A 22505-nucleotide genomic window follows, 5' to 3' on the forward strand; every position below is an offset into this window, starting at 1 on the left:
GTAATTCAAACCTCTCTCCAACTTCAAAATCGCTTTACCGATTATATTTCCTTGATTATCACATCTTTGGACTTGACATCGGGTGGGCAAATAACACACATCGGCCTATGACCTCACCCTCACAGTACATAACACCGAGACACACTAATCCATTCGATTGCAGGGACCAGGTCTGGCCTCATCCCAAGATCCGAGAAGAACCCCATCTTTCCGTACGCCGTCGCAGGCGGAACAATGTTAGAATTACCCTTGACAGGCTTGTTCCTGGAGTGGGGCGGTCAGACTATAGATGTAGAGGTGGCGGCTATCAGATGTAGTATGAGACGTCTAGAGCTATAGACTGGGAAGCAGTAAAGCGATACGCTAGTTAGACTTGAGGATATAAATAAGAAAAGAACAAGGATTCCGCACATGTTTCTCCTCACCACTGTTTCCCAGTCTGCGCCTCCTAGGGGTAGACTTCCTAAAATGAGGGTTAAATGAAGAAATGGAGAAGTGTTAGCCGATGTATTTTAATGATATTCATAATATTTATGATTGTGGTATTTACGGCCTTCGGATATGTGTCTAGAGATCCCCGCAATCTACAATCTCAAATGAGAAGGTAGACCCACCGGCGTGTTATCTTGAACTCTATCAGATGGGGCCCATGATGTGACCCATGGCAGGTGTCAATGTAGCATCCAGTGAAAGGGCATGAAAAATAGATTAGCTCATTATCTGAGTGTATAGGTGCATTAGTGTTGTATTCAACCTTGGAAGTGCCATAGGTAATATCCGGGGTAGGTAAGTCCAACAGGTCACTTCTTATTTGCGATCTGATATTGGGCCTGACTACTTCAGCCTCGAGTTTTGCGCTTTTCTTTTTTCATTCTCTCACGTATCTTTTGAATCTCGCGTAAGACTCTAGGCGCCTCGTCTTCTACTACTCTTGCGCATTTGCTACTTCTTCTCTTTCACACACATCTCTTCTTGACTTTAATTCAATCAAAACAACATTCTACCTTGTACTGTGGCTTTGACCTTTCAGCAACCATGCCTTTTGCTACAGATATTCTGAAAGACCCTTCACTCTCAGCCTCTGCTAGACAGCAAGCTCTCAATCGCATCTTTTCCGACCCAGGCCTCCCCCAGACTTCGACGACCTCGTCGTTCTGGACCCAGGAGCAACACAACTTCAGTCAGGGAACAGCAAAGTCTCTGCCCAAGAACGCTGATATTATTATCATTGGGTCTGGTATTTCCGGAGCATCTATTGCGAGGACCTTGCTGCAGAACCGCGCTTCAAACTCCTCTTCCATCTCACTTCCATCCGTTGTCATGCTGGAAGCTCGCACAGTCTGCAGCGGCGCAACCGGTCGCAACGGAGGTCACATCCTAGAGACAGCCGACGAATACAGCGAGTTCGCCGATGTCTTTGGTGTGGATGCTGCGCGTAAAATTACCTGCTTCCGATTGGCGCATCTGCAGGAGATGCTCGCTGTCGCAGAGGAGCTTGGAATTACTGCAGAGACGCAGGCACGAAAGGTTCAATTCTTGAGTGTTTACTTCGGCGAGGAGCCTTGGCAGGCGGCGTTGGAGCGAATGAACCGTTTCAAGGAGGGGATGCCAAAGGAAGCTGCTGAATGGACATCTTATGAGGGAGACGCTATCCCGAGGGTTCGTTGATATCTTACTGTTACCACCCAAAATGCCTATGCTGATATTCTTTCTAGGAGTTGTGTTTGACTCGTGCCCGGGGCGTCGTCGCAGGCCCTGCAGGAGCTCTTTGGCCCTACAAATTTGTCACCGGCGTCCTCAAGCATCTCCTTGCAGACTTCCCGGATGACTTCCGCGTCGAGGAAAACACCCCCGTGACCGCTGTCTACGATGAAACTTCCTCCAATGGCCCAAGATACAAGGTGGAGACAAGTAGAGGCACTATCACCACCCGTCACGTTATCCATTGCACCAATGCCCATGTCAGCCACCTGGTGCCTGGATTCCGGGGCCGAATCTTCCCCGTGCGCGGGCAGATGTCCGCACAAACCCCCGGCGACAACTTCCCCAACCAGGCAGCGGATCATTCATGGCTCTTCAACTACGACCGCGGATTTGACTACATGACCCAGCTACCGGAGGGGCAGATGATGCTTGGCGGGGGCTTCGCACAGAGCGAGGCCGGCGGCCTAGCAGAGTTAGGCGTCTCGACAGACTCTGATCTTAGTCTTTACACTGATATTCACTTGTCTGGGGCCTTGCGTGCCATCTTCGGAGGTAAAGACTGGGGCGGTGTGCAAGGCGACGCAGTGCAGGCGATGTGGACTGGGAATATGGCATTCAGCTCCGATGGGTTCCCTTGGGTAGGACGGTTGCCTGAGGCTGCGACTAGTCGCTCCGAGCATGGGTCTGAGGGGGCTGAGTGGGTTTGTGCTGCGTTTGGTGGGGAAGGAATGGTTCAGGCTTGGCTTGGTGGTAAGGCAGTAGCGACTATGCTACTTACACAGGATGCTTCGCTGAGTGAGACTGTTAGTGCAGATCTTTCGTGGCTCCCTGAGCAGCTGCTTGTGTCGGAGGAGAGGTTTGCTGATGCAGTCTTGCCTAAAGAGGTGGTTGATGACGTGCACAGAGCGAATCTTTAGATTGTCTCTTGGGCTTTTGCGCATTAGATTTGCTATTACTTTCGATAATTCCGCTCGTCTGACTACGCGGTCTTTTTTTCTTGGCCTATCACGTTTGATAGTTGAAGAAAAGAAAATCTTATTTTTTTCTGAAATCTTACATTATTGTTCTTAGTCCTGTTAGTGCATATGAGTTAGGGTTAGGGTTTTTCTCATATGCCAGGTATCTCCTCCATATCAGGCTTCCATGTTCTCTCAAGGCTTAACGAGAAATGTGAAACATATCACTAATGACCATTGGTGAAAGGGATGTGTCTTGTACCCCGTATCATGTACCATATCAAGGCGCCTAAACCTACTGTATCATTTCGTACAACCTAATCTCTTCGGAAAGGCATACCGCAACGTCATAAATGAGAATAAGTTCAAGTTATCATTGAGATTATCCAATGAAATTTCCAACCATCGAGATACCTGATTCGAAAGTAATCCCGTGGGGGCATAGCCCAATATCACCCGACTTCCAAACGGCCCGACCCATATCAACTCCAGTATCGAAACCCAGGCAGCCAAATTCCATTAACCTCCAGTGGAAAGTCCCGACTGCCAAAGAAAAAGCACGGTGTCATGATCCAGGGCATGATGTCAACATGCAACACAGCAGGCTGTCAAACAGCGTGACCATGCTTCACGATATCGTGATATCGGCCTGTCAATGCGCGCCGAGCAGACTTACCCCAGACGATCATTGGGATGATCGTCCCAGTGACTGCTAGACTCATCATTCCGCACGCTATAAACATATTCTGTATGCCATTTCGCTGGATCCAGGGAGAGATCGCGAATGGAATGCCGATACTGACCGCGTTTCGCATGAACGCCATAGCGGTAAAAGCATCACCGGTGATCTAGAAGGTGTTAGTAAGAAAAGATCACTTGAAACAAAAAGAATGTATCACGTAGGATGTATCGTGTATCTTGAAACAAGATAGGTTGGATAGCAACCAATCATACCTCTCTGTAACTGTCCATGACTGACACCAATGCAGCATCACTAATACTGCCCAGTCCAAACCCGAAGAAGGCACCTGCAATATTGGGCCAGATCCAATGCATTCCCTACGATTCAGAAACAGCATGTTAGCACTCACTCATCAACAGAGCCTCAGCCCGAATGCAAATCTTGACTGTGAATGTGGTTGCCTTGCCCTAGATATTGTTGCACCAAACATGATAAGCCCACCGGTCATGAAAATAGCCGGAAGGTGTAATATGTACAACCGCATCTCGGGCTCGTAATAGCCTTTGTTCCGTTTTGCGTAGTACAAAATCGACCGATCACCGAGGAACCCGCCGTATACTGCACCGATGATATTCCCGACCAGGGGACCAGCACTAGTGTATCCAATTTGAGCAGGTGAGAAGAGATACGGTGGCTCTGGGAATGCGAGCGACAGGACGCTAGAGGTTGCCGTCAGCCAGGCTACTCCAGCTGCGTATTGGAGCGCGGCAAATACCACGGCCGGAAAGATGAGCACGCAGAAGGGGCTGTAGAAGGACGACCAGATTGGCTCCGGTGTTGGCGTTACCAGGGCAAGTCGCTTGCGCCATGAGTTCTGCGGTATTGTGATATCCAGCACATGGTGGGAACGAGCCTGTTCAGTGATAGAAGGGCCTTTGGCTGCAGGCGCCGAGTCAAATTTGTCTAGATTATCTTCTCTGATTGAGATGGCTGGGTCTTCTTCTTCAAGGGTAGCGCCGGCTTGACTAGTGAATGCAGGGACGTATTTCGTTTCCTCGTAGATGAAGAGGAAGATGACAAAAAGGATACCGTTGAATATCCCCATCGTCTGATAGGACGAGCGCCAGCCATGCTTTGTGGCTTGCGCTCCTGCAGCCATGGGGGTCAAGAAGTTCTGTGATTGTTTCATCAGCTACGGTGCATAAATCTCCAAATCATGAGTTGGGAGCCATACACCAATCATGACACATGTCAGGTATAGCCCATTCATACTCCCCCGATGATGCACAAAGAATAAGTCGGCAATCTGTACAACGTTAGTAGGATACCTTACTATCAGTCCAAAGATATTGCTCACTGTTATCGCAGCTATCGACTCGTTGGTTGCACCAGCCAACCCCTGCAGCAAATTGGTCACATACAGCTCTGTCAAACTGACCATTTTAGATGACCAGAATGATGTCGCCAACAGCAGTGCAGTTGACACGATATAGACTGGACGTCGGCCATACTTTTTCGCGAAGGGAATAAAGAAGATGCAGCCAGTTGCGAGACCAACATAATTTACCGACATCGCTTTGTTCAGTTCTTCGTAGGTGACTTCCATGTCAATTGTCATCTGCTGCCAAAAGATGGCTTGGATGGAAATTCTGATATGAGAGTAATGTTACCAAGTCTGTTTTATATAACATAATCGTTTCTCACTCACGCCGTGAAGATGATAAGTGTCATGGCCAAAACAATCGTGAAATTGACTGTTTTACGCATCGTGCTCCAGTTCTATATATATTTTCATTAGCTCGTGACTTGAGTAGGATGCGAGGTGCAACACACTAGAGGTTCATTTGGGTCAAACGATGGAATTGGATCGAGAACGATAATGCGTTGGCCGTTTTCATCTGTCTCATCCTCTATAAGAAAATGACTAGTCAGTAACAGCCCACCTCAGGTAATAAAATATGCCTGACCTCGAATCAGCTTGAACGTTCCCGGAGGCTGGTTCATTTCATCTTCAAAAGAGGATATATCGTGGAGCTCCGCCATCTGGTGATTTGATGACTTGTGTAGAGATGAAGTTGCGCTTCAGGGGTGCCAGTGTGTACCAGCAGATATTTAAATCTCGAGGATATCAAATCCCAAGAAGAGTAGTTGAGGTAAAAGGATCAAATGACCGAGGCAATTGAGTCTGGAAGAAGTTTGCGAGGAAGAAGATTGATCTTGACTCGACAACTCTTTAAAAGGGCGTGGTCAAACATCGATATATGGCGGAACCTCAGTTCACTTTGAAATTCTTGTAGTGACTTCACATGATAGACGTTGATCCTTTTACCCCAGTGCCGCTGATGCCACCGATGCCACCGATACCACCGATACGAGAAAGCAGGCAGGGAGATAAGCCACACGTTCTGTTACCCGGATAGTATACAGGACTTCTGCGCCCATTGGAAATGCGGAGAGAAAGGCCGAGGTGGGATTTCAGGTCAAAGGGCTGATCGATGTTGGCTTATCTTCTGTCCCCTTTGAATCTTAAAAGGTTCATTGCGTCAGTGTTCCTGATTGGAAATAACTTGCATTTATACTTGGGATATAAAAAGTACTTGTATATAAAAAAAGATATCTTTCCTTTATATGGTATAGATTAGAGATGGCCATTTTGTTGATGATAATTGACGTTTTCTTGGAAAAGCTGCTTTCATGCCTTATATATGTATGCAATATCAAAAGGTCACTGGTATTAATCATCCCACTAGTAAGGAAAGGCTAGAACATTTCATTATATGATTAGATCAAAGGCATATGAACAATGAAACACTCCCCGTAGACCTGCCACAGGGTCCAGATTGTGCAATGCGACAGAAGCTACAGCAAACCGTCCTACGTGTGGTGGCCTAAATATCTAAAAAGATGACCTAAGAAGATATCTCAAGGACAGCCAAAAAAAATACTGCTAAAAGACTACTCAAATGACTACCAACAAAGCGAATTTACTATAGGAAAGTCTAGAGCGGCACACTGGCGGTAATAGTCTAATAGACTGCTGTAGTCCGGGGAAGTCAACGCTGTAAAAGAGTTATTGTATGGCGGTATAAGCATTGACTCTTAGTTGCAAGCTTGTCAAAGCTAGTTGGAACAAGCCAGTTTATTCTTTAGACGCTGGGAAGGAACAACACTTTCTTTTTCAATACATACGAAAGAGGTGGATCCTGTCTTCCGTCTATTATGCCCTTCTTTTAGGCGCCTACCTTATACTAATGATACAGGTTTAGCATATCACTCAAGTATCCCTTGGTTAGATTAACACATATCTGTGGCAGGTTTACAATTATATCCGTCCATAAATCACAACAACCCCATCTCTAGACCTCTTCGTCGAGCCAACTCATGCACATTCAGATTTGGATCTTCCTTCTGCCATAACTCTTCCAGCAGACTAAAAAGAATTCCACACTGATGCGAGTCTAGCAAACCCTTCCTAATGGTTTGCTTCCATTCCGGCTTGTGACATAGGACACCGACTTCCAATCCGGCGACAAACATCGGAAACAGGGTTGCGTTATTGATGAAGACATCTTCCGCTGGGCATTCAGCTGTCGCAAGTCGGAGAGCATTAAGGCTAGCCAGGATCCGCGCAACAAGAACATATGTATCTGCCGGACACTTGGCTGACTGTCGCCATGCCGAGATATTGTTATCGGGAATAGGAGTAGAAGGGTTAGCTTGTTTTCTGACAGTCAGGATACCAGCCAGCCGATGCGCCTCCCACAGATAACACTGTAAAAAGCTCCCTGGCTCGCCAGGCCAGTCCCACAAAGTCTGCTCTGTAGTCTCTGCGCCGATCCCAGCAAAGATATCAAGTAGTGTACGAGGAAGACCACTGACAGGCTCAATACCATACCTGGGTATCACGGGCTGGCAATACCGGCGCCAGATACCAATTTCCGGAGCCTGACGACCGACAGAAAGGCAGGTCAGGTCCATCACCCCCATCACCTCGAGGAGGTGGATACGAAAGTGATTTTGTGTAGATTGGCGGTGCAAATCATCAAGACCGTGGCTCTGCAGGATGTTGTGCATACCTTCCAAATGGATAGTCCAGGGTAGGCCGTGCATCAACTGGAGGGGGTCAAATCAATGTCAGAACCTTTAGCCAGGAGATAACCGAGACAAGTTAAGGTTACGCACGCCAATGCTACACAGCAGCAGCCCCGAAGTCAACGTCCCATCGGATAGGGTTGTGCTGCACGCTAGTTCTGATCGAAACGTTCTTAATGCGGTGTCAAAGTACTCGCAGAACTGAGAGGAGACTGTGCTCGATAGCGCGAGTTGAAATGCAATGCAGATAGAATACAAGGCGCTGGACTCTTGACAAAGCTGCGGGAGACGCGGATGAAGCATGCTATCTCTTGCTGTTGTCGAATGAAGCACATTAATGCCGTTATTCATAACTTCTCGATATCAGTATCAGCGTTGCAACCCAGTATACCAAGATCGTTTCCTGCAAACTCACATTCATTGAAAAGAACCTCGTCCTCAACCCTCTGCGAAACCGCCAGTTCCAACTCCCGACTCCCATCCAAAGCTACGCACTAAAATCAATACCGAACAACCGCATCATCTCATCAAGCACTGACCAGAGTCCCTCTCCAGTTCCACCCGCCTTCTCCTCTCCCTACTAAGATCCCTTTGTCTCCCCCTCTGCCTCGGCGGCATAGTATTCTTAACCGGTTTATCAGCACCGGTAAAGTGACCGCGCGACGCAATCCCCGTACCCCATCTGAGTCGAACTTCATAGCCCTCACATGCAGCCCCACGCTCGGAACAATTTTGGCAGGAAGGCCGTGCATTGTCGCAGCGACGTCGTCGTCTTTTACATGTCCAACAGCCTTGGTGTGAGCGGGTCGACATGCCGGATTTGGGGAGTTGTACTTAAAAGCGTTGAGCGGAAATGTGAATGGCCCGCTGTTTAATGTCACAATGCGGGGGTCATGCGGGTTCCTGATATCGCGTCTGACTGCCTATTTGGGATAACTCGTTTTAGGTAGTTCAGATATATGAGATTTTCCCTGAATAGTTGCCTTTAAGTGTCCAAATTTCGAGGACTTCCAGTTCAAATATCCTTACAATCTCCTGTCTGGGATGTGGTATGGAAGAAATGGATTACTAGGATAGATGTGCTTGTGGATAAACGACCGTGAGGAGATGTGATATGAGCCTGCTACTAATCAGAGAGGTGTACTAAACAGTGGGCATAAAAGTTCAAATTATTCTGCAGGCTTGGTCTCTTTCGGCTACTTTTAGTGATAGAACATCTGCACAGATATTCAGCCATACGACCAAAAATGATGAATTGGGATATTCCCTTGTCTAGGTAACGATGTCGCCCTATAGAGAAACAACATAGAGCCCATGCACGCTGTCTATTGCAGTGCGTACTTTTTTTTTTACCATAAAACCAAAATGAAAACCATATCTGCAGTAAACCACAAACTAAACCCCAGTCAAGCCTAGAAGAGAAAAAAAAATACATAATACAAAGCGGGCAACGACCATCACGGCGGCACCGCTCGAGCCAGCAGACGGATATTATCCACAAAGCCCTTGACGAGATCCTCGTACTGGTTCTTGGGATCGCCCGACATAGCAAGCTGGCCCTGGCGACGAACTTCCTCTGCCGAGAGTTCAACTTCAAGCTCGTGATCAAACTCATTCTTGCCCGGTTGTTGCTGCGATATGGTCAGAAGACTGTTTTCAGGGTGAGACAGAACATTTGAATATAAACTTACATCGGATTTGGCTACTTGGGTCAAATCCACCTGGTAGGCCAAGTGGCGGTAGCTCATGCGATCTTTGATGCGATCGCCTCGTCCGCCTTTTGTGACCGCTGTATCTATCATTGGGAGATTGCTAACGTCGCCTGTGTATTCCATTTCCAGATTGACACTGACGCGCCAGTCTACAGTCGTCCGTGGACTGCAGACGTCTACGTCGGCGACTCGACATTTGACAATTTTCGCGAGGATTTCACCGGTTCGCTCATCGGTTGTCACCCGGACTTTGGGTTTGTGCCTCGGGTTCAAGTTTTGACGAATCACCGGGGGCAATTCAGATGCTTGAATCTCATAGAAGGTGTCGCGTTCTTTCTTGTGCACGTATGCAAGTGGGATTCGGGTCGAGTTTGGCTGGGGCATTGATGCTTTCACAGCCTCATTCAGGAAATTATTCATGGCTCGGTGTTGTTCCTGTGGATCGTGGTAAGTAAATCTCATCGAGGTCGAGACATCCTCGCTAGGACATTAGGGAATCAACTTACCACAGTCATGTTACTCTCGAATGATGTCCGAATCCGTGTATTCTCTCGGTTGAGGACGCTCTCGGTTAGAATTGGAAGGTTGATCCGGTCTCTGCTGTCCATGTCGATGATATGGCCCAGTTTCGCCTCAATCTCGACGATAGTCCCGTGGCCAACAGCAGCCGAGCCTGTCGGTCCGGCATTCACATCATTTCTCATGACCACATGTTGAAACAAGAAATCACAAAGGGTTTTTGTAACCTCCTCGTGTGGAATGAAGCCAGTAATAGACGGCTCCCAGGGGCCCAGTGAGCCTACCGCCTGCGAAGTACTCGGCGGACGAATTAAGGGAGCAGGCGGAACTGGGGGAGCCTGTACGCGAGGCATACTTGTGCTTGGTGAAGCAACAGCAGGTGCTCGTGTGACCCGTGCGGCGGCGGGTGTGACTGCCATTATCGAGGAAGAGCGTCTGCGAGCAGCCCAGGAGGGATCCTGCTGGCTCTTTCGTGCATGTTTTGGAACTGGTCCACGGGGATTGGGAATAATCGGGCGTCTGCTTGTGTTGCGGGGCGTCAGCCGAGCATAGATCGGAGGCTCGTTGTACCTCCTTCTCTTTTGCTTGGGCTGCTGGGCATCGACGCGTGGTTCGTGGTCGACTTCCATGTCCACGGCATGAGCGCCTCCACGAGCGCCGGAGGGTGAACTGTTCATTTGACGGCCCGGTGCCAATGGAGAGTTTAAGAAATCTGCGGTGGGTTTTTGTGCAGTGGGACTCTCAACCAACATTCGGTCTTCGGAAGAACGAATTTGACCAGCGGTCGCTGACTCGGAGACCGTGACGATGCTGTTGTGACGGGAGATGGATTGGGGACTGGCGCTCTCGCTTGGCTCTTGCTTTGAGCCGCCCGACGGGGGGTGAGTCGAATCGGAGGGCTGAGAACTATGCGGAGAGAACTGTCGCTGAGTCACGGGTGACTGCGTGGGAACCTGATCTCGTATTGGGGCCTCCTGTGTGGGCCTCGGGCTGGATAGGGGATTGCCGGGGGAATCGTGTCCGGAGGACGGCGGGCGGGCAGTTGATGGCGACTGGCGGGTGGCAAAAGTAGGAGGAGGACCTAGGGGAGTGCCGGGAACAGATCGGTGTGCAGTCGGAGAGAAGCGCTGCGATGGAATAGGTTGCGATGGAAGATGTTGCGATGCAACAGGAGGGCTGTGAAAAGATTCGACTGGAGGTCGGGGTGTTGTCACTACTGATTGAAGTGATTGAGAACGCTGTTGAGAACGCTGCTGGGCAAAATAGGACTGCTGTTCTGGGTGCTGCGGTCCTGCATTCATCGGCTGTGGTGTATATGGCGAAACCAGAGGACCACCGGGGTGTTGGGGATGCGACCCGTATGCCTGCGCGCCAAATGAATCACGCGCGCCGGGACCATATGGTGTCGAAACGTGTGGAGGTGTCTGACTCCGCTGAGACCTCACCGCTGTATTTATCGTTGGACCCGAGTTGAATTGTTGGTAGGGCGATTGAACGGATGCGTAAGGTGAGCTTCGCTCTGGGGAAGCGTGCTGTGGGTGTTGCAACGAGGGAGGCTGGGGCGGACGTGTAGGATATTCTGAGTAAGAAGCGGCCTTCTTCGAGCGCTTTTGGGGGGTTTGATCGGATATGGGAGAACTGGCCGAGTTGCTTGGAGGTGGAGGATTGGAGGCGCCGCCGTCGGTGTTCATGATCGTGCGCAAATCCATCGTGACAGCACCCACTTCGGGACCACTTCGACCACGCGAACACTTTTATCGAGAAATGCACGCGATAGGCGATCGCGACATTCAGATCGTATCGCAAGATGTCGGGGAGCAGAAAGAAGGCGGCGGGACAATGAGGGATGGACAAAGAGGAAGGGAGAAGTTCTCGAATTGCGGAATTGCGCGAATCAGGGAGCTGAGAGGATCGTCGCCGCTTTAGGGAACTTGCGACATCAAGGTCCAATGGTATATATTGTGTGTCAATTTGGATCGATTACAGAGATGTCTATGTTCTACGTTGGGAGCTTTGGAGCTCAAAAATGTCCATCGAAGCTCCCGTGGAAAACGGAGATGAAGTATGATGCATTCGGAGAGCTTAGTAGAGCGAGCTGTGGAAAATGTCTATTCCCTTTTGGAAGTCACCCAATTCATACAATTGTCGAACAGTCTTTGACGTGATATATATGTTTTAGCCTCTTGAGTCTTCTCTGATGGTAAAAAGGCCACGGTTGTGATCTCGAGATGTCTTGGCATTAATACCTGAGGCATCAATCTCTACGCTAAGCTGTTTTAGGAACTATAAACTGTTCTTCCATCAGCCTAGGTCAACCTCGGTCAACCTCAGTATAGGAAAGAAAGATCGATATATAATGCAAATACAATTGTAGTACAAAGAAGACATAAACAATCTCAGCCCTATAATCTACTAAGTCCATAACTTTATTGATTCCTATGCGCTTTGCACTTGGGCGTCCCATCTTTCTGAATGCCTTCTTGTTTACCTACAACTTTGTTTGTCAGAGGCATCTTTTCTCAGGCCAATACGTAATATATAGAGCTTGTAAATATCCTACCTCTAAAAGCTTAATCCATCTTCCTTTCTCTCCCCTTCTCTCTGGGACATTCTTATATCCTAGAGCCTTATTTCCACTGCTATGGCATCAAACCCATCAACCAAACCTCCAGGTAGGAGTTTTGCTTTGTGATATCGGAGTTTTCATTAACCTAACACATTTATATAGTCAAAAAACGCCCTAGGTTGAGCGATGAGTCTAGCAGCGAGTCCTCTAGCTCGTCTGCAAAGGCTAACACCTCTCTTCTTTGGAGTCCAAGAGCTGTTGCTGCTGCCCAAAATGCTTCAGAGGGTAGGTTACTACTCAATATGTTCAATGGTGCTCAGATCCTCTCCTGTATCTTAATTCAAATGCTTTCGATAGCCTACCCTTCACTTGACACTGCAGGGAATCCAATGCTTAGTCTTTGCACAACTCGACTCGATAAACGAATTATTTCTTATTCACCTTTACTCCGCGATCTTTACTGGTGTGTTGGTGAGAAAATGCATCTTCACACCATGAATAGACGTCGAGCTGCACTTGGTCAACGCTCAGGTACAGCGGCTTTGCCTGGACAAGAGTGTGAGCACTGCATGCAAGATCTAGGTCCTTTCAACTCCTGTGTTGTTCTCCGCCTACAAGATTTTAAAAAAGCTTTGTTTTCTGGCGCATGTATGAATTGCTCGCTTATGAATCGAGCATCAAGGTGCAGCTTTCGGGCCCCTCTTGCTCCAAAATGGATCCTCGAGTGGACTCGTGCGAACAATCCCGATCGCCCTATGTCCGGTAGTGTTGCTCAAGTTGCGGGACATAACTCTGTGTCTGCTCATATTGGCGTTCCTTTTTCGGTCCATGACGGATCAGCTGCCTCTAATTCGAGTCGACCCAAACAGCATGGTCCTGTGTACTCTGCTAAATGGTACAAAACCCCTTTGGATGACAGATTGCTAGCAAAAGACATCAATGGCATGATTGCTGTTCGCAAGGATCTACGTGGGATTCGTGCTCGTGTGGCGTATGATATCAAGAAGTTGTCTAAGTTTGTTGGAGACGATGGGTTGGAGGAGGAGACTCTTGAATATAACGAGCGCAACCCATTTTACGATTATGGTTCTGAGTGTGTTGGTGATGATACTGGTTCAGCACCTGCCAGATCTGAGAAGGATGAATTGGAGGTTGAATTGGGGGATGTTGGTTCTTCTGATGCTGATTCTGTCGATGTTGGTTCTCTCAGTGTTGGTTCTGTTGATCTAGATTCGGATGATGTTGATGGTGATGTTGATGGTGATGTGGATGGTGATGTGGATGGTGATGTGGATGGTGATTCTGATGTTGACAAGTAAACGGTCCAGTTCCTTTTTTTCTTTTTTCTATTTGAAATACTGGGAAATGATATGACAAGTTCTACTGTTAGAATAAAACCATTCAATAGGGAGTAAAAGTATGTATTTCAATCAAAATTTGTATGAATGTTGAATCTCGTTTATAGTGTTTTTATGTCGAATCACTTTCTGAATGCGGTTTAACGAAAACGGCAATCGATCGGCTCTTTAATCTCGACTCTGGCGACTCTGACTCTCCGGACTCTCCTGACTCTCTTTTCCAACTCTCACTCTCTTTTAATTGCCGATTTCACATCTTTCGCCATTCCTAGTGGCGCTCAAAACAGGCCCCTTCCTGCTGACGTATTTTCCCGAATTCGCCGACCTCAGCCCGCGCTGGGTTGATCGCACCTCGCTGGACGAACTGTCTAGTTCTTTCTACTTTCTCAATAACCTCTACCGGGTGCTTCCCTTTGCCCGTCAGTGCATGTAAATTAAGGCTTTTGCCCCGCCGGACATGCTCACTTGCGATCGACCGACCTGCAGACCATAATGACATCCAACCACGAAGATCGGGCCACCACCTCAGCCTCCGATATCCCTTTAAAAGATCTCGAATCTGCTTCCTCGGAATCCGACTCGACAATTACATCCCGCTGGAATGGCTTCTCTCAATTTCACCCCTCAAACATCCTCGCGCATCCCGAGAGACTGGCACCGAAGATGTCGCAAGAAGACTGGCTAGCATATTCCGAAGATACATGGCACAAATTGGCAATTGCGCTCACGCCAAGTTTCCTACAACACTTGGTTGGCAGCTCGCCACCCCAGCCTACGAAGCTCCACGCCATCGCGGCCCTAGACGGATTACGTGGCTGGGCCTGTCTGCTGGTCTTCAACTTCCATTTCCTTTTCACGTACACTTGGAAGGTCGCGATAGGATGGGGATTTGGCGGGGGAAACTTTGGAGTTCACCAGCTGCCCTTCTTCCATATGCTAATATCTGGTCATATTATGGTGGCCATTTTCTTCGTCCTCTCCGGCTATGTTTTGTCATATAAGCCACTGAAAACGATTCGGAGCAGGTCCTTCGATCAAACTTTCACTGTGCTCGCATCAGGAACCTTCCGTCGAGCATTTCGTCTCTATATTCCTGCAATTGCGGGAATTTTTTGCGTCTTTGTGGCTGTTCGCCTCGGGCTGTATAATTACTCCCTTGGCGTTATCAAGGAGGGACACACAATCCTCGGCACTAACGAGCAACATCCACGTGTGTATAAATCCTTCTCAAAACAAAGCGATGACTTGTGGGTAACGTTGGCGACATTGATGAACCCATTTGACTATGCCCTCTACTACAACTATTACAATCCGCACCTTTGGACAATTCCCCTCGAATTCCGATCCTCCCTTATCCTATTCGTTGTCATCATGGGGACATCACGCTTGGTGGCACCTGTGCGCATGACAGTAGTTTCTGGCTTGATTTGGTTCTGCATTCGTTATGGTCGCTGGGAGCTCGTCCTATTCCTCTTCGGCATGCTGATGGCCGAAGTGGATCTCATCAATGGAACCTGGGAGCCATCCGCACGACTGGTGGTAGAAGACGACAAAACAACCATTCGCCTTGGTCCTAGCAGCAAAACCACCATCAGAGTCTCCCGCCGCGGGTTATGGATCTCACTCTTCGTAGTCGGTCTCTACTTCGGTTCATGCCCCAACATCGGGTTCAAATGGACGCCTTTCTACAGCTGGCTGTGGCACATCACCCCCAAGACCTACCCAGAGCCGCATCGCTTCGTGCAGACTATCGGAGCAGTCCTCATCGTCTTCTCTATCAATCACTCCCCTGAAATCCAGAAACTCTTCACAAATCGCTTCTCTCAATACCTAGGGAAGATCTCCTTTGCATTCTACGTCGTCCATGGCCCCGTCCTCCATTGTTCAGGCTATTCCATCATGCCCCACATCTGGAATCTCACTGGCAAAGATACCAACTTCCAATACTGCCTCGGCTTTCTCATTGGCTGGTTGATCTGCCTCCCCGTCTCCATCTGGCTAGGCGATGTGTTCTGGCGCGCCGTGGACATCCCCAGCGTCAAGTTTGCACGCTCGCTCGAAGATCGTCTCATCTCTAAGGGTCCGGCATCCGGTCGCCCAAGCCTGGCCACCCATGCAGAGTGAAACTGTTCGTTGGCTAAGAATGAATCTGTTTACATTAGAACTCCGTTGGTTAGCGGTTGCTTTCTCTGCCTTGTTACACCTGTACTCCTTATGATACCTTCTCGCTGGGCGAGCCATTTTGATCATTTTTACTGCATTGGACGGTCGGTCCCTCCATGTTCCTACTACATTACTTAAGACTCGTGATTGAACCAAGACTATCAGGTCATACCATCCTTCGGCAAAAAATGAAAACATATGAATATTCCATACAAGCAGTGAAACGAAAAATTCAATAGACCACCGATCTCCTATTCGAGCAGTCAAATCCTCACGGCGGAGTCGACCCCAGTCATCAATTCTAGTTGTTCTAAGGGGGGTCGGGGCAATGACATTACAATAGTTTACGCAGCATCGGCATCCCAAGGCCGTTTTTAACAATAGCAAATGATACATATCCAATGTATAGTTCATTCATTCATTCACTCGTACCAAACAAGTCAGAAGTATGGTCAGGGTCATTCCCAATCAATAGACACAAGAGTAGCCCATGGAGATCACCGGGTTCTCACTCGACCTATGCAAAGAGCGTACCGGGTCAGACACAGATAAGCCGACCGGTACTGGCGAAGCACACAAACAGCAAAGCAAAGTAAAACAGATGCTGTGCGCACGCGAAGCAAGAAATCGCGGCAAACAGAAACAAATATCAGAGAGATTGGACCATCTAATGCAAGAGCTATCATTGTCGGAAAGCTCTCAAGGGAAGAGAAGAGACGACATAGGAATATCAAGACCTCTTTTTTTGCTTGGCTCATAACGCAACACCCGTTAGTCCTCGTCCGCCGCACACTCCCAGCCATTCCCGTGGCTGACCATTGTGATTAGGCCCGCCTTGTGGGGACCAGCTTATGTTGGAGACTTCGTATTCGCTCTGCCAGACGCAGGCTGGGCCGCGCTCCGAGGTTGTGGAAGGCGGTGCTCCTGGGGTTGCGGAGGGAGGGGAAGCGACTGGCGCAGCATTGTGTTGGTTAATGAGGTCCCAGAGGAGAACCATGCTATCGTCACCGCCAGATGCGAGGATGCCGCGACGGCTTGGGGACCACTCTACGCAGTTCAAGGCAGCCGAGTGGCCCTTCAGTTCCAATAGGGCTTGGCCAGGTTGCCGGACGTCGAGAACGCGGACAACACTAGAGTCCTGTGAGAATGTTGCTAGGAGATGGGCATCATGGGGGGATGCTGGAAGATTGTGTTAGCTTGTAATCATACTCTATGTTGCGGTTATTTCGTCCATACCTGCGATTCTCAACAAAGGAGGGGGGTAGAGGCCGGTCTGCGATTGGCCAGGGGGGCTAGAGCTCCCAGGGCTCATCACTGCCGAAGATATTGTCAGTATTCAGAGCATATAATTATATTCCAGCAGGCACTTACGCTTCTCGTTCTTATCCGTCGGCTCGTAGATGATTGTGCTGTGTTCAAGGCTTCGCAGATCAAACATTCGCACACTGCCATCAGCGCCGCAGCTTACAAAAACATCGACACTGTTGGCACAGAAACGAACGTCATACACCTCCTTGTCGTGGGCAATCAGTTGCGTCTTCGCTGTCAATGTGGGAATATCCCAAATGGTGCACGTTGTATCAATGCTTGAAGTAATGATCAGACTCGGAGAAATTGTGTTCCAGTCAAGAGAGGTGATGGGAGCAGTGTGCTCGGGAGATTTTGAGTTGGACAACAAAGCCAACGGAGAAAGCTTGGAGGTGGCTGGGTCTCGCTGGTTCATAGGACGAGTGATCGAGTTCGAGCTTTGGAGAGGCTGAGAATTCGGCAATGACCATAGCCGAAGGTGATCTCCTGACGTGGCCAGCAAATCAGTCGATTGCTTCTGAGATGAGGGAGGCTCCCAGAGGATGCGGGTAACCGGGTAAGAGTGTGTCGCCTCGGCCGTCTTCACATAGTCTAATTTGATTTCTCCCGCAGCCGCATCTGGGGTGTCAGGATCTGGTTGGGTCCAGTGTGCATCAAGGATTTGAATCTGGTAACTGGTTAGCATAAAGCATATTCGTTAAGAGGGTGGATGGACATACATAGTTGTGACTGTCTTCTAAATAGCTTCCCATGGCTAGCTTTCCACCAAAGCCCGAGTTGCCTGTAATGGGCCATTTGCACCAATCCACTGCGTATATAGGCCATGGTGCCACGTAATTGCTGTTGGTCGGCACCTGGTTGTCTCCATTATTGTAAGACATCGATGACATTCCAGGATTCATAAGTGCCTCGCTCAACATGTGTTCACCAGATGGTCGAATATCCGCCAGGCCAAGCGGAGAATACTTGGAGCCTTGCGGGGTATGAGGCGGAAACGCTCCAGGAGAAGAGGGATATTTGGAGCCATCGGGCGCACCATGTTGCTTGTACATGGATTGGTCGAACCCGGCCGGGCTAGATCGTGAATGTCCATGTGAATTAATCATGCTGGCTCGGTGATTGGTTTGCGATGATGACTGCGACATGGTAGGGACGACTGATGGAGCGGTATTTACTGATACCGCAGCTGGACGGCTCTGATTCCCTGGCTGCAGGGCTCCGGGGAGGGCACTGCTGCTGCTGTTCCCGTCACCACCGTACTGGGAGCTCTGGTGTACGTTGATCGAGGGAAGCCGGGCACCTGCGTCCGGTGTGGTGGAATAATCGTGCGAGGAGGATTGGCGGGACAAGTTTGGATTGATTAGCCCGGTTGATGGAATGTGAAGCTCCTCTGGCTGACGACTGAACACGGCTGACCGCCGGTGAGCGTCGTAGGAGGCGGGATTCGACATGATGCGGTCTAGGCTGAAGAGCAAGAGCGCCGTCTATGCAGGGGATGCTGCGATGGATCTTAGTTGGAGGATGAGCTCCACTGTTTCTCGATCGAGATTAGTGGAGGAGGCTGGGGGAATGCACCAAATTGGGGATGTAGCGGGCTTCGAGGAAGCTCCAACCAGAGGACCGTGTCAGCCAGATATCATTCCAGCTTATCAGGTCACTTGGCTCGCAATGGCATCCTCATCTCTATCGGAGAGTGGTAAAGTGGAGGACAGTGGGCGGTGTCATCCCACGAGAATAGCTGACTCAGCCGGGTACCCCAGCCTGTGATGGGGATGGATCCGATCACTTCTTCAGGGATTGTGGTTCTTTTTGATTCTGTGATTTATTATTGATTTCTGTTCTGTTTGTTTTCTATCTCTTCACTTAAGTTTTAACCCAGTGCTCATTACTGTAGTTATATATTCTTTCACAACATGTCTTCCGATACCAATTCACCCTCGGCTTTACTACTTCTCTCCCCCGCCTCCAGCCTTTTCTTTTACCAAAGTCAAAGATGCCTTTGAGCCATCCTTAGTGGATGTTTTCACTAAGCTCTCAAATGCCTTGGCTGGATCCAACCGTACAGCTTTACTGGATATTGCTCTGGCCATTCCAGATCTTCTTTCCCCGAGCTGCCAACCTCGGGCCAAAGTGTTTGCACCACTCCAACATTATATGACCAGCGTCTATACCCTGGTTGTTGCTGTCTGTGCAACACAAAACATTGAATTGGACTCTCCAGGTGGCATTGATACCCGGGTGGTATTTATCGATGCAAGTGAGAACACCTCAGCCATCCAAGCCTCCGATAGTTCTCGCTTTGGTCCGATTCTGGACATCCAATCACTAGCAAATTCAAGGCGCTGTTGGGATTATGTTTTCTACCTGTCCAACACAACCGGCCAAACTTTGGCTAATTGCTTCACCAACAGTGTTGGGAGCCAGGCCCGGGACGGCACGGCGGCAAGCATGCAAGCCATCACAAGCCAGCCTGACTGGGCGATCCCTGACCGCCTGTTAATTCCTGATGACCAACATTCATTCACTCCACACTATTCGGTGGTTGTTGGTGGCACATTTGATCACCTTCATGTTGGTCACAAACTTCTGCTCACAGCAGTTGCATTGGTCCTGGAACCGCTGGACCGGGAGCACGAGGGCCGCCTGACCATCGGAGTGACCGGGGATGCGCTGTTGGTCAATAAAAAATATGCCGAATTCCTCGAGAGTTGGGAAGCGCGTTGGCAGAGTACTGCAGCTTTTCTGACGGCCATTATGGATTTCTCGCCCGGAAAGAAGTCACCGCAGATTGAACGTGCTTTTGCGCCAGTTCCCAATGGCAAGACTGTCCTCGTAAGGATCCAACCCAACCTGGCGTTTGAATTTGTGGAGATATCTGATCCATTTGGGCCCACGATTACCGAGGAGAACCTTGGAGCAATTGTTGTCTCAAAGGAGACACACTCAGGAGGGGCAGCCGTCAACGAAGAGCGGGTGAAGAAGGGATGGAAAGGTCTGGCCGTATTCGAGGTGGATGTACTCCAGTCTGGAGAAGCATCCACGACCACTGATGTTGAGGGCTTCGAGTCCAAAATCAGCAGCACGGATATCAGACGGCGCCGAGTCCATCTCGCAAAGGTTTGATAGGTACACACGTAACCATATGGAAGTGATAGTTAGTAGATAATCTCTCAAACACTTGTACATACATTAGTTCAACTTGATTTTGGCCATTATCCCCCAGTCATCTTGGGCAGACACATAATTTACACGCATGATCCATCACTCTGCATGATGTGACGACTTCCTGGCGGGGTCTGCATTGGCCCCCTCCAACACGACTCGCTCTCCTTCAATGGCCTTTCCTGCAGGTTTGCGCTGGCTGGCCGCAGAGTCAATCAATCATGTGATTCCCGTGTGGCAGCGTCACCAATGAAACCAAGCGGATCGGGTCAGAAATCCCGGCTCGTCAGTGCAAAGGGCGCTAATAAGGCACTTGGTGATCGTCCCCGGTCGCGAAATCAATCGTTAGGGCGAGAGCTCTCGACATATGGTGAGACAAGTCAACTGTCCTAGTGTCTGCAGACGACGAGTCCGAGTATTTGACATCTTTTATTTTATTTTTATTTCTCATTTCCCCTCTTCTCAATTCCCTCCGTGACTTGTCTCTCCGGTCTTAAGGACAGGTCAAGAGCGTCGATTTTTCCCTCAATTCCTCCATATTTCCATGTTGCTGCTACTTCGTCAAGCAGCCGATGCTTCGGCTGCGCGCGCCGATCATGGCTCAGCCACCTCATATTCACGATCTTGCTGACGAGCTACTGAGCGAGATCTTGTCCTTTCTTCTCGAACCCGCACCCCGAGCCCTAAATGGCAGATTCAATGGAAATGGACATACTTCAAGACCTGGCGACCATGAGCATGAAGTGTCCGATCTTGATCACTTTCGACTCGTCTGCAAGCGTTTCATGCGAATCGGCACCCCTTACAAGTTTAATCGATTTACTCTACGATTTTCTGATCACGGCTTCCGTCGACTAGATGAACTGGTAGACATGCAGCTGGCTTACTATGTGAAAACCATCACATACATGGTGCGACCATTTTATCAAGGAAGCGGTACCAGTCCTTCAATCTCTCATACTCAATCGAGGAAATCAACTAATAGCAAAATACAGGATGGGCCCGGACACTACGAACTTTGGGGTCAGAAAACCCCGAACTATCCCAACTACACAGCCGCCGACTGCGTGAACAAACCAATCTAACTGAAACCAATAATGACCAAACCCGCCTCCGCCGTGCAATCACATCGTTTTCCGCTCTGCAGGAAATAAAGCTCCTCAGACTCCAAGACGAAGCAGACGAATACCTCATCGACTTTATACGCGACCACTCACTGGGAACCAGCACCAGCACCGCAACAGGCATCCGCTTCGACTGGGAAACCGCCTGCTCGCGCGCCGTAACAAACCTCAGCATCGCTCTCCTCGACTCAAAATGCAGCTCCATCCGCTTCACAGGGCCTCAGATCAGCCCTGAAGCAACCCTCCAGCTCCTCCGCGCCCCGTCAACAACCCTCGCCGCCATGGGCGGGCGCCTCACGAGCCTCGACATAAACTTCCACTCAACAACCGACATAACCACAACCATGGCCGACCTCTCAGAAGTTTTCCATCGTTTCTTCGTCGCAGCCAAAAATCTCATCGCCATCCACATTGGCTTCCTCAGCAAAACACCCCTGGACCTCGACCTCGAGCTACTTTTCCACCACATCCGCTGGAAAACGTTGCGCAAACTCAGCATTCAAGGCTGGCGTCTGAGCGCAGACGAGATCATCGCGCTGGCACGCCGCCATAGTCCCCATCTACGCGATTTTCGCCTACTCAGTGTTTATCTTCGGCCTGGTGGCTTGTGGTGCGATGTCCTCGCTGTCCTACGCGAGGAAATGGAGCAGCTGGAGCGGCTGGTTCTGAAAGATATCGACTACGCTGCACACTTTGATTCCCTTGCTATCTCTAATGGTGTCGAGGTCTTTGATGATTACCCTACTGGCCCTGTGCCGTCCTCTCTTACTGTTGCGGCTGGTACCTCCTCGGGTGTTCAGTCGCCGACTACTACCCCGCTCTCGCCTGACGGCCTCCCTAATTTGGTAAGGGGGAGATACATGCCGTTGAGGCGGACATCGCTCGAGAGACTGCGTGCTTTGTCTAGTGAGGACTTGGGGGATGACGGTGTGCATGTCTTGCGTGAGCAGATGCCTCTTTGGGAGGCGTGGGTTCTTTCTGCTCCGCATCGAGTTAAAAGGAATGGTCGATCACATTGGAGTATGTGAGAGGGAGGTAAATCTCGACCTCTGGAGAAGGGAGAGGTAGAGAGATGATTAAAACGTTCTGATTACTATTTGCTTTTTGGAGTTGGGGGCTGTTTGAATTACATTTTTGATGACTTGCATGCGTTAGAGCC

At 49.4% G+C, this 22505-nt stretch overlaps 9 protein-coding genes across 9 annotated transcripts; 5 read left to right on the forward strand and 4 right to left on the reverse strand.

Annotated features, from left to right (window-relative positions):
- Positions 1-1035: 1035 nt before the first annotated feature.
- Positions 1036-2621, forward strand: N7517_005992 (NAD(P)/FAD-dependent oxidoreductase; the record flags this gene model as incomplete). The annotated part of the gene is made up of 2 exons (XM_056723722.1): positions 1036-1659; positions 1716-2621. The coding sequence occupies 2 exons, from the start codon at positions 1036-1038 to the stop codon at positions 2619-2621; spliced, it is 1530 nt and encodes a 509-aa protein (XP_056579972.1).
- Positions 2622-3268: 647 nt separating this feature from the next.
- Positions 3269-5385, reverse strand: N7517_005993 (putative MFS transporter; the record flags this gene model as incomplete). Its single annotated transcript, XM_056723723.1, has 9 exons — positions 3269-3508; positions 3615-3688; positions 3752-3787; positions 3844-4516; positions 4577-4648; positions 4700-4991; positions 5051-5121; positions 5176-5252; positions 5310-5385. The coding sequence occupies 9 exons, from the start codon at positions 5383-5385 to the stop codon at positions 3269-3271; spliced, it is 1611 nt and encodes a 536-aa protein (XP_056579973.1).
- Positions 5386-6681: 1296 nt separating this feature from the next.
- N7517_005994 (Zn(II)2Cys6 transcription factor) lies at positions 6682-8247 on the reverse strand (the record flags this gene model as incomplete). The annotated part of the gene is made up of 4 exons (XM_056723724.1): positions 6682-7455; positions 7525-7748; positions 7850-7921; positions 7974-8247. 4 exons carry the CDS (start codon positions 8245-8247, stop codon positions 6682-6684), a joined length of 1344 nt encoding a protein of 447 aa, XP_056579974.1.
- Positions 8248-8891: 644 nt separating this feature from the next.
- triA (uncharacterized protein) lies at positions 8892-11374 on the reverse strand (the record flags this gene model as incomplete). The annotated part of the gene is made up of 3 exons (XM_056723725.1): positions 8892-9065; positions 9126-9581; positions 9653-11374. 3 exons carry the CDS (start codon positions 11372-11374, stop codon positions 8892-8894), a joined length of 2352 nt encoding a protein of 783 aa, XP_056579975.1.
- A 932-nt stretch (positions 11375-12306) lies between these two features.
- Positions 12307-13550, forward strand: N7517_005996 (DUF3716 domain-containing protein; the record flags this gene model as incomplete). The annotated part of the gene is made up of 2 exons (XM_056723726.1): positions 12307-12337; positions 12394-13550. The coding sequence occupies 2 exons, from the start codon at positions 12307-12309 to the stop codon at positions 13548-13550; spliced, it is 1188 nt and encodes a 395-aa protein (XP_056579976.1).
- Positions 13551-14081: 531 nt separating this feature from the next.
- N7517_005997 (acyltransferase family protein) lies at positions 14082-15713 on the forward strand (the record flags this gene model as incomplete). The annotated part of the gene is made up of 1 exon (XM_056723727.1): positions 14082-15713. One exon carries the CDS (start codon positions 14082-14084, stop codon positions 15711-15713), a length of 1632 nt encoding a protein of 543 aa, XP_056579977.1.
- A 793-nt stretch (positions 15714-16506) lies between these two features.
- On the reverse strand, positions 16507-18511 carry N7517_005998 (uncharacterized protein; the record flags this gene model as incomplete). Its single annotated transcript, XM_056723728.1, has 4 exons — positions 16507-16931; positions 16989-17066; positions 17124-17727; positions 17780-18511. The coding sequence occupies 4 exons, from the start codon at positions 18509-18511 to the stop codon at positions 16507-16509; spliced, it is 1839 nt and encodes a 612-aa protein (XP_056579978.1).
- Position 18512: 1 nt separating this feature from the next.
- On the forward strand, positions 18513-20183 carry N7517_005999 (putative pantetheine-phosphate adenylyltransferase; the record flags this gene model as incomplete). Its single annotated transcript, XM_056723729.1, has 2 exons — positions 18513-18823; positions 18929-20183. 2 exons carry the CDS (start codon positions 18513-18515, stop codon positions 20181-20183), a joined length of 1566 nt encoding a protein of 521 aa, XP_056579979.1.
- A 611-nt stretch (positions 20184-20794) lies between these two features.
- N7517_006000 (F-box domain protein) lies at positions 20795-22374 on the forward strand (the record flags this gene model as incomplete). The annotated part of the gene is made up of 2 exons (XM_056723730.1): positions 20795-21158; positions 21218-22374. The coding sequence occupies 2 exons, from the start codon at positions 20795-20797 to the stop codon at positions 22372-22374; spliced, it is 1521 nt and encodes a 506-aa protein (XP_056579980.1).
- Between the last annotated feature and the right edge of the window lie 131 nt (positions 22375-22505).

This window comes from Penicillium concentricum (genome assembly GCF_028827145.1).
Source record: "Penicillium concentricum strain IBT 3081 chromosome Unknown utg000002l_segment0_segment0, whole genome shotgun sequence".
Lineage (NCBI taxonomy): Eukaryota > Fungi > Ascomycota > Eurotiomycetes > Eurotiales > Aspergillaceae > Penicillium > Penicillium concentricum.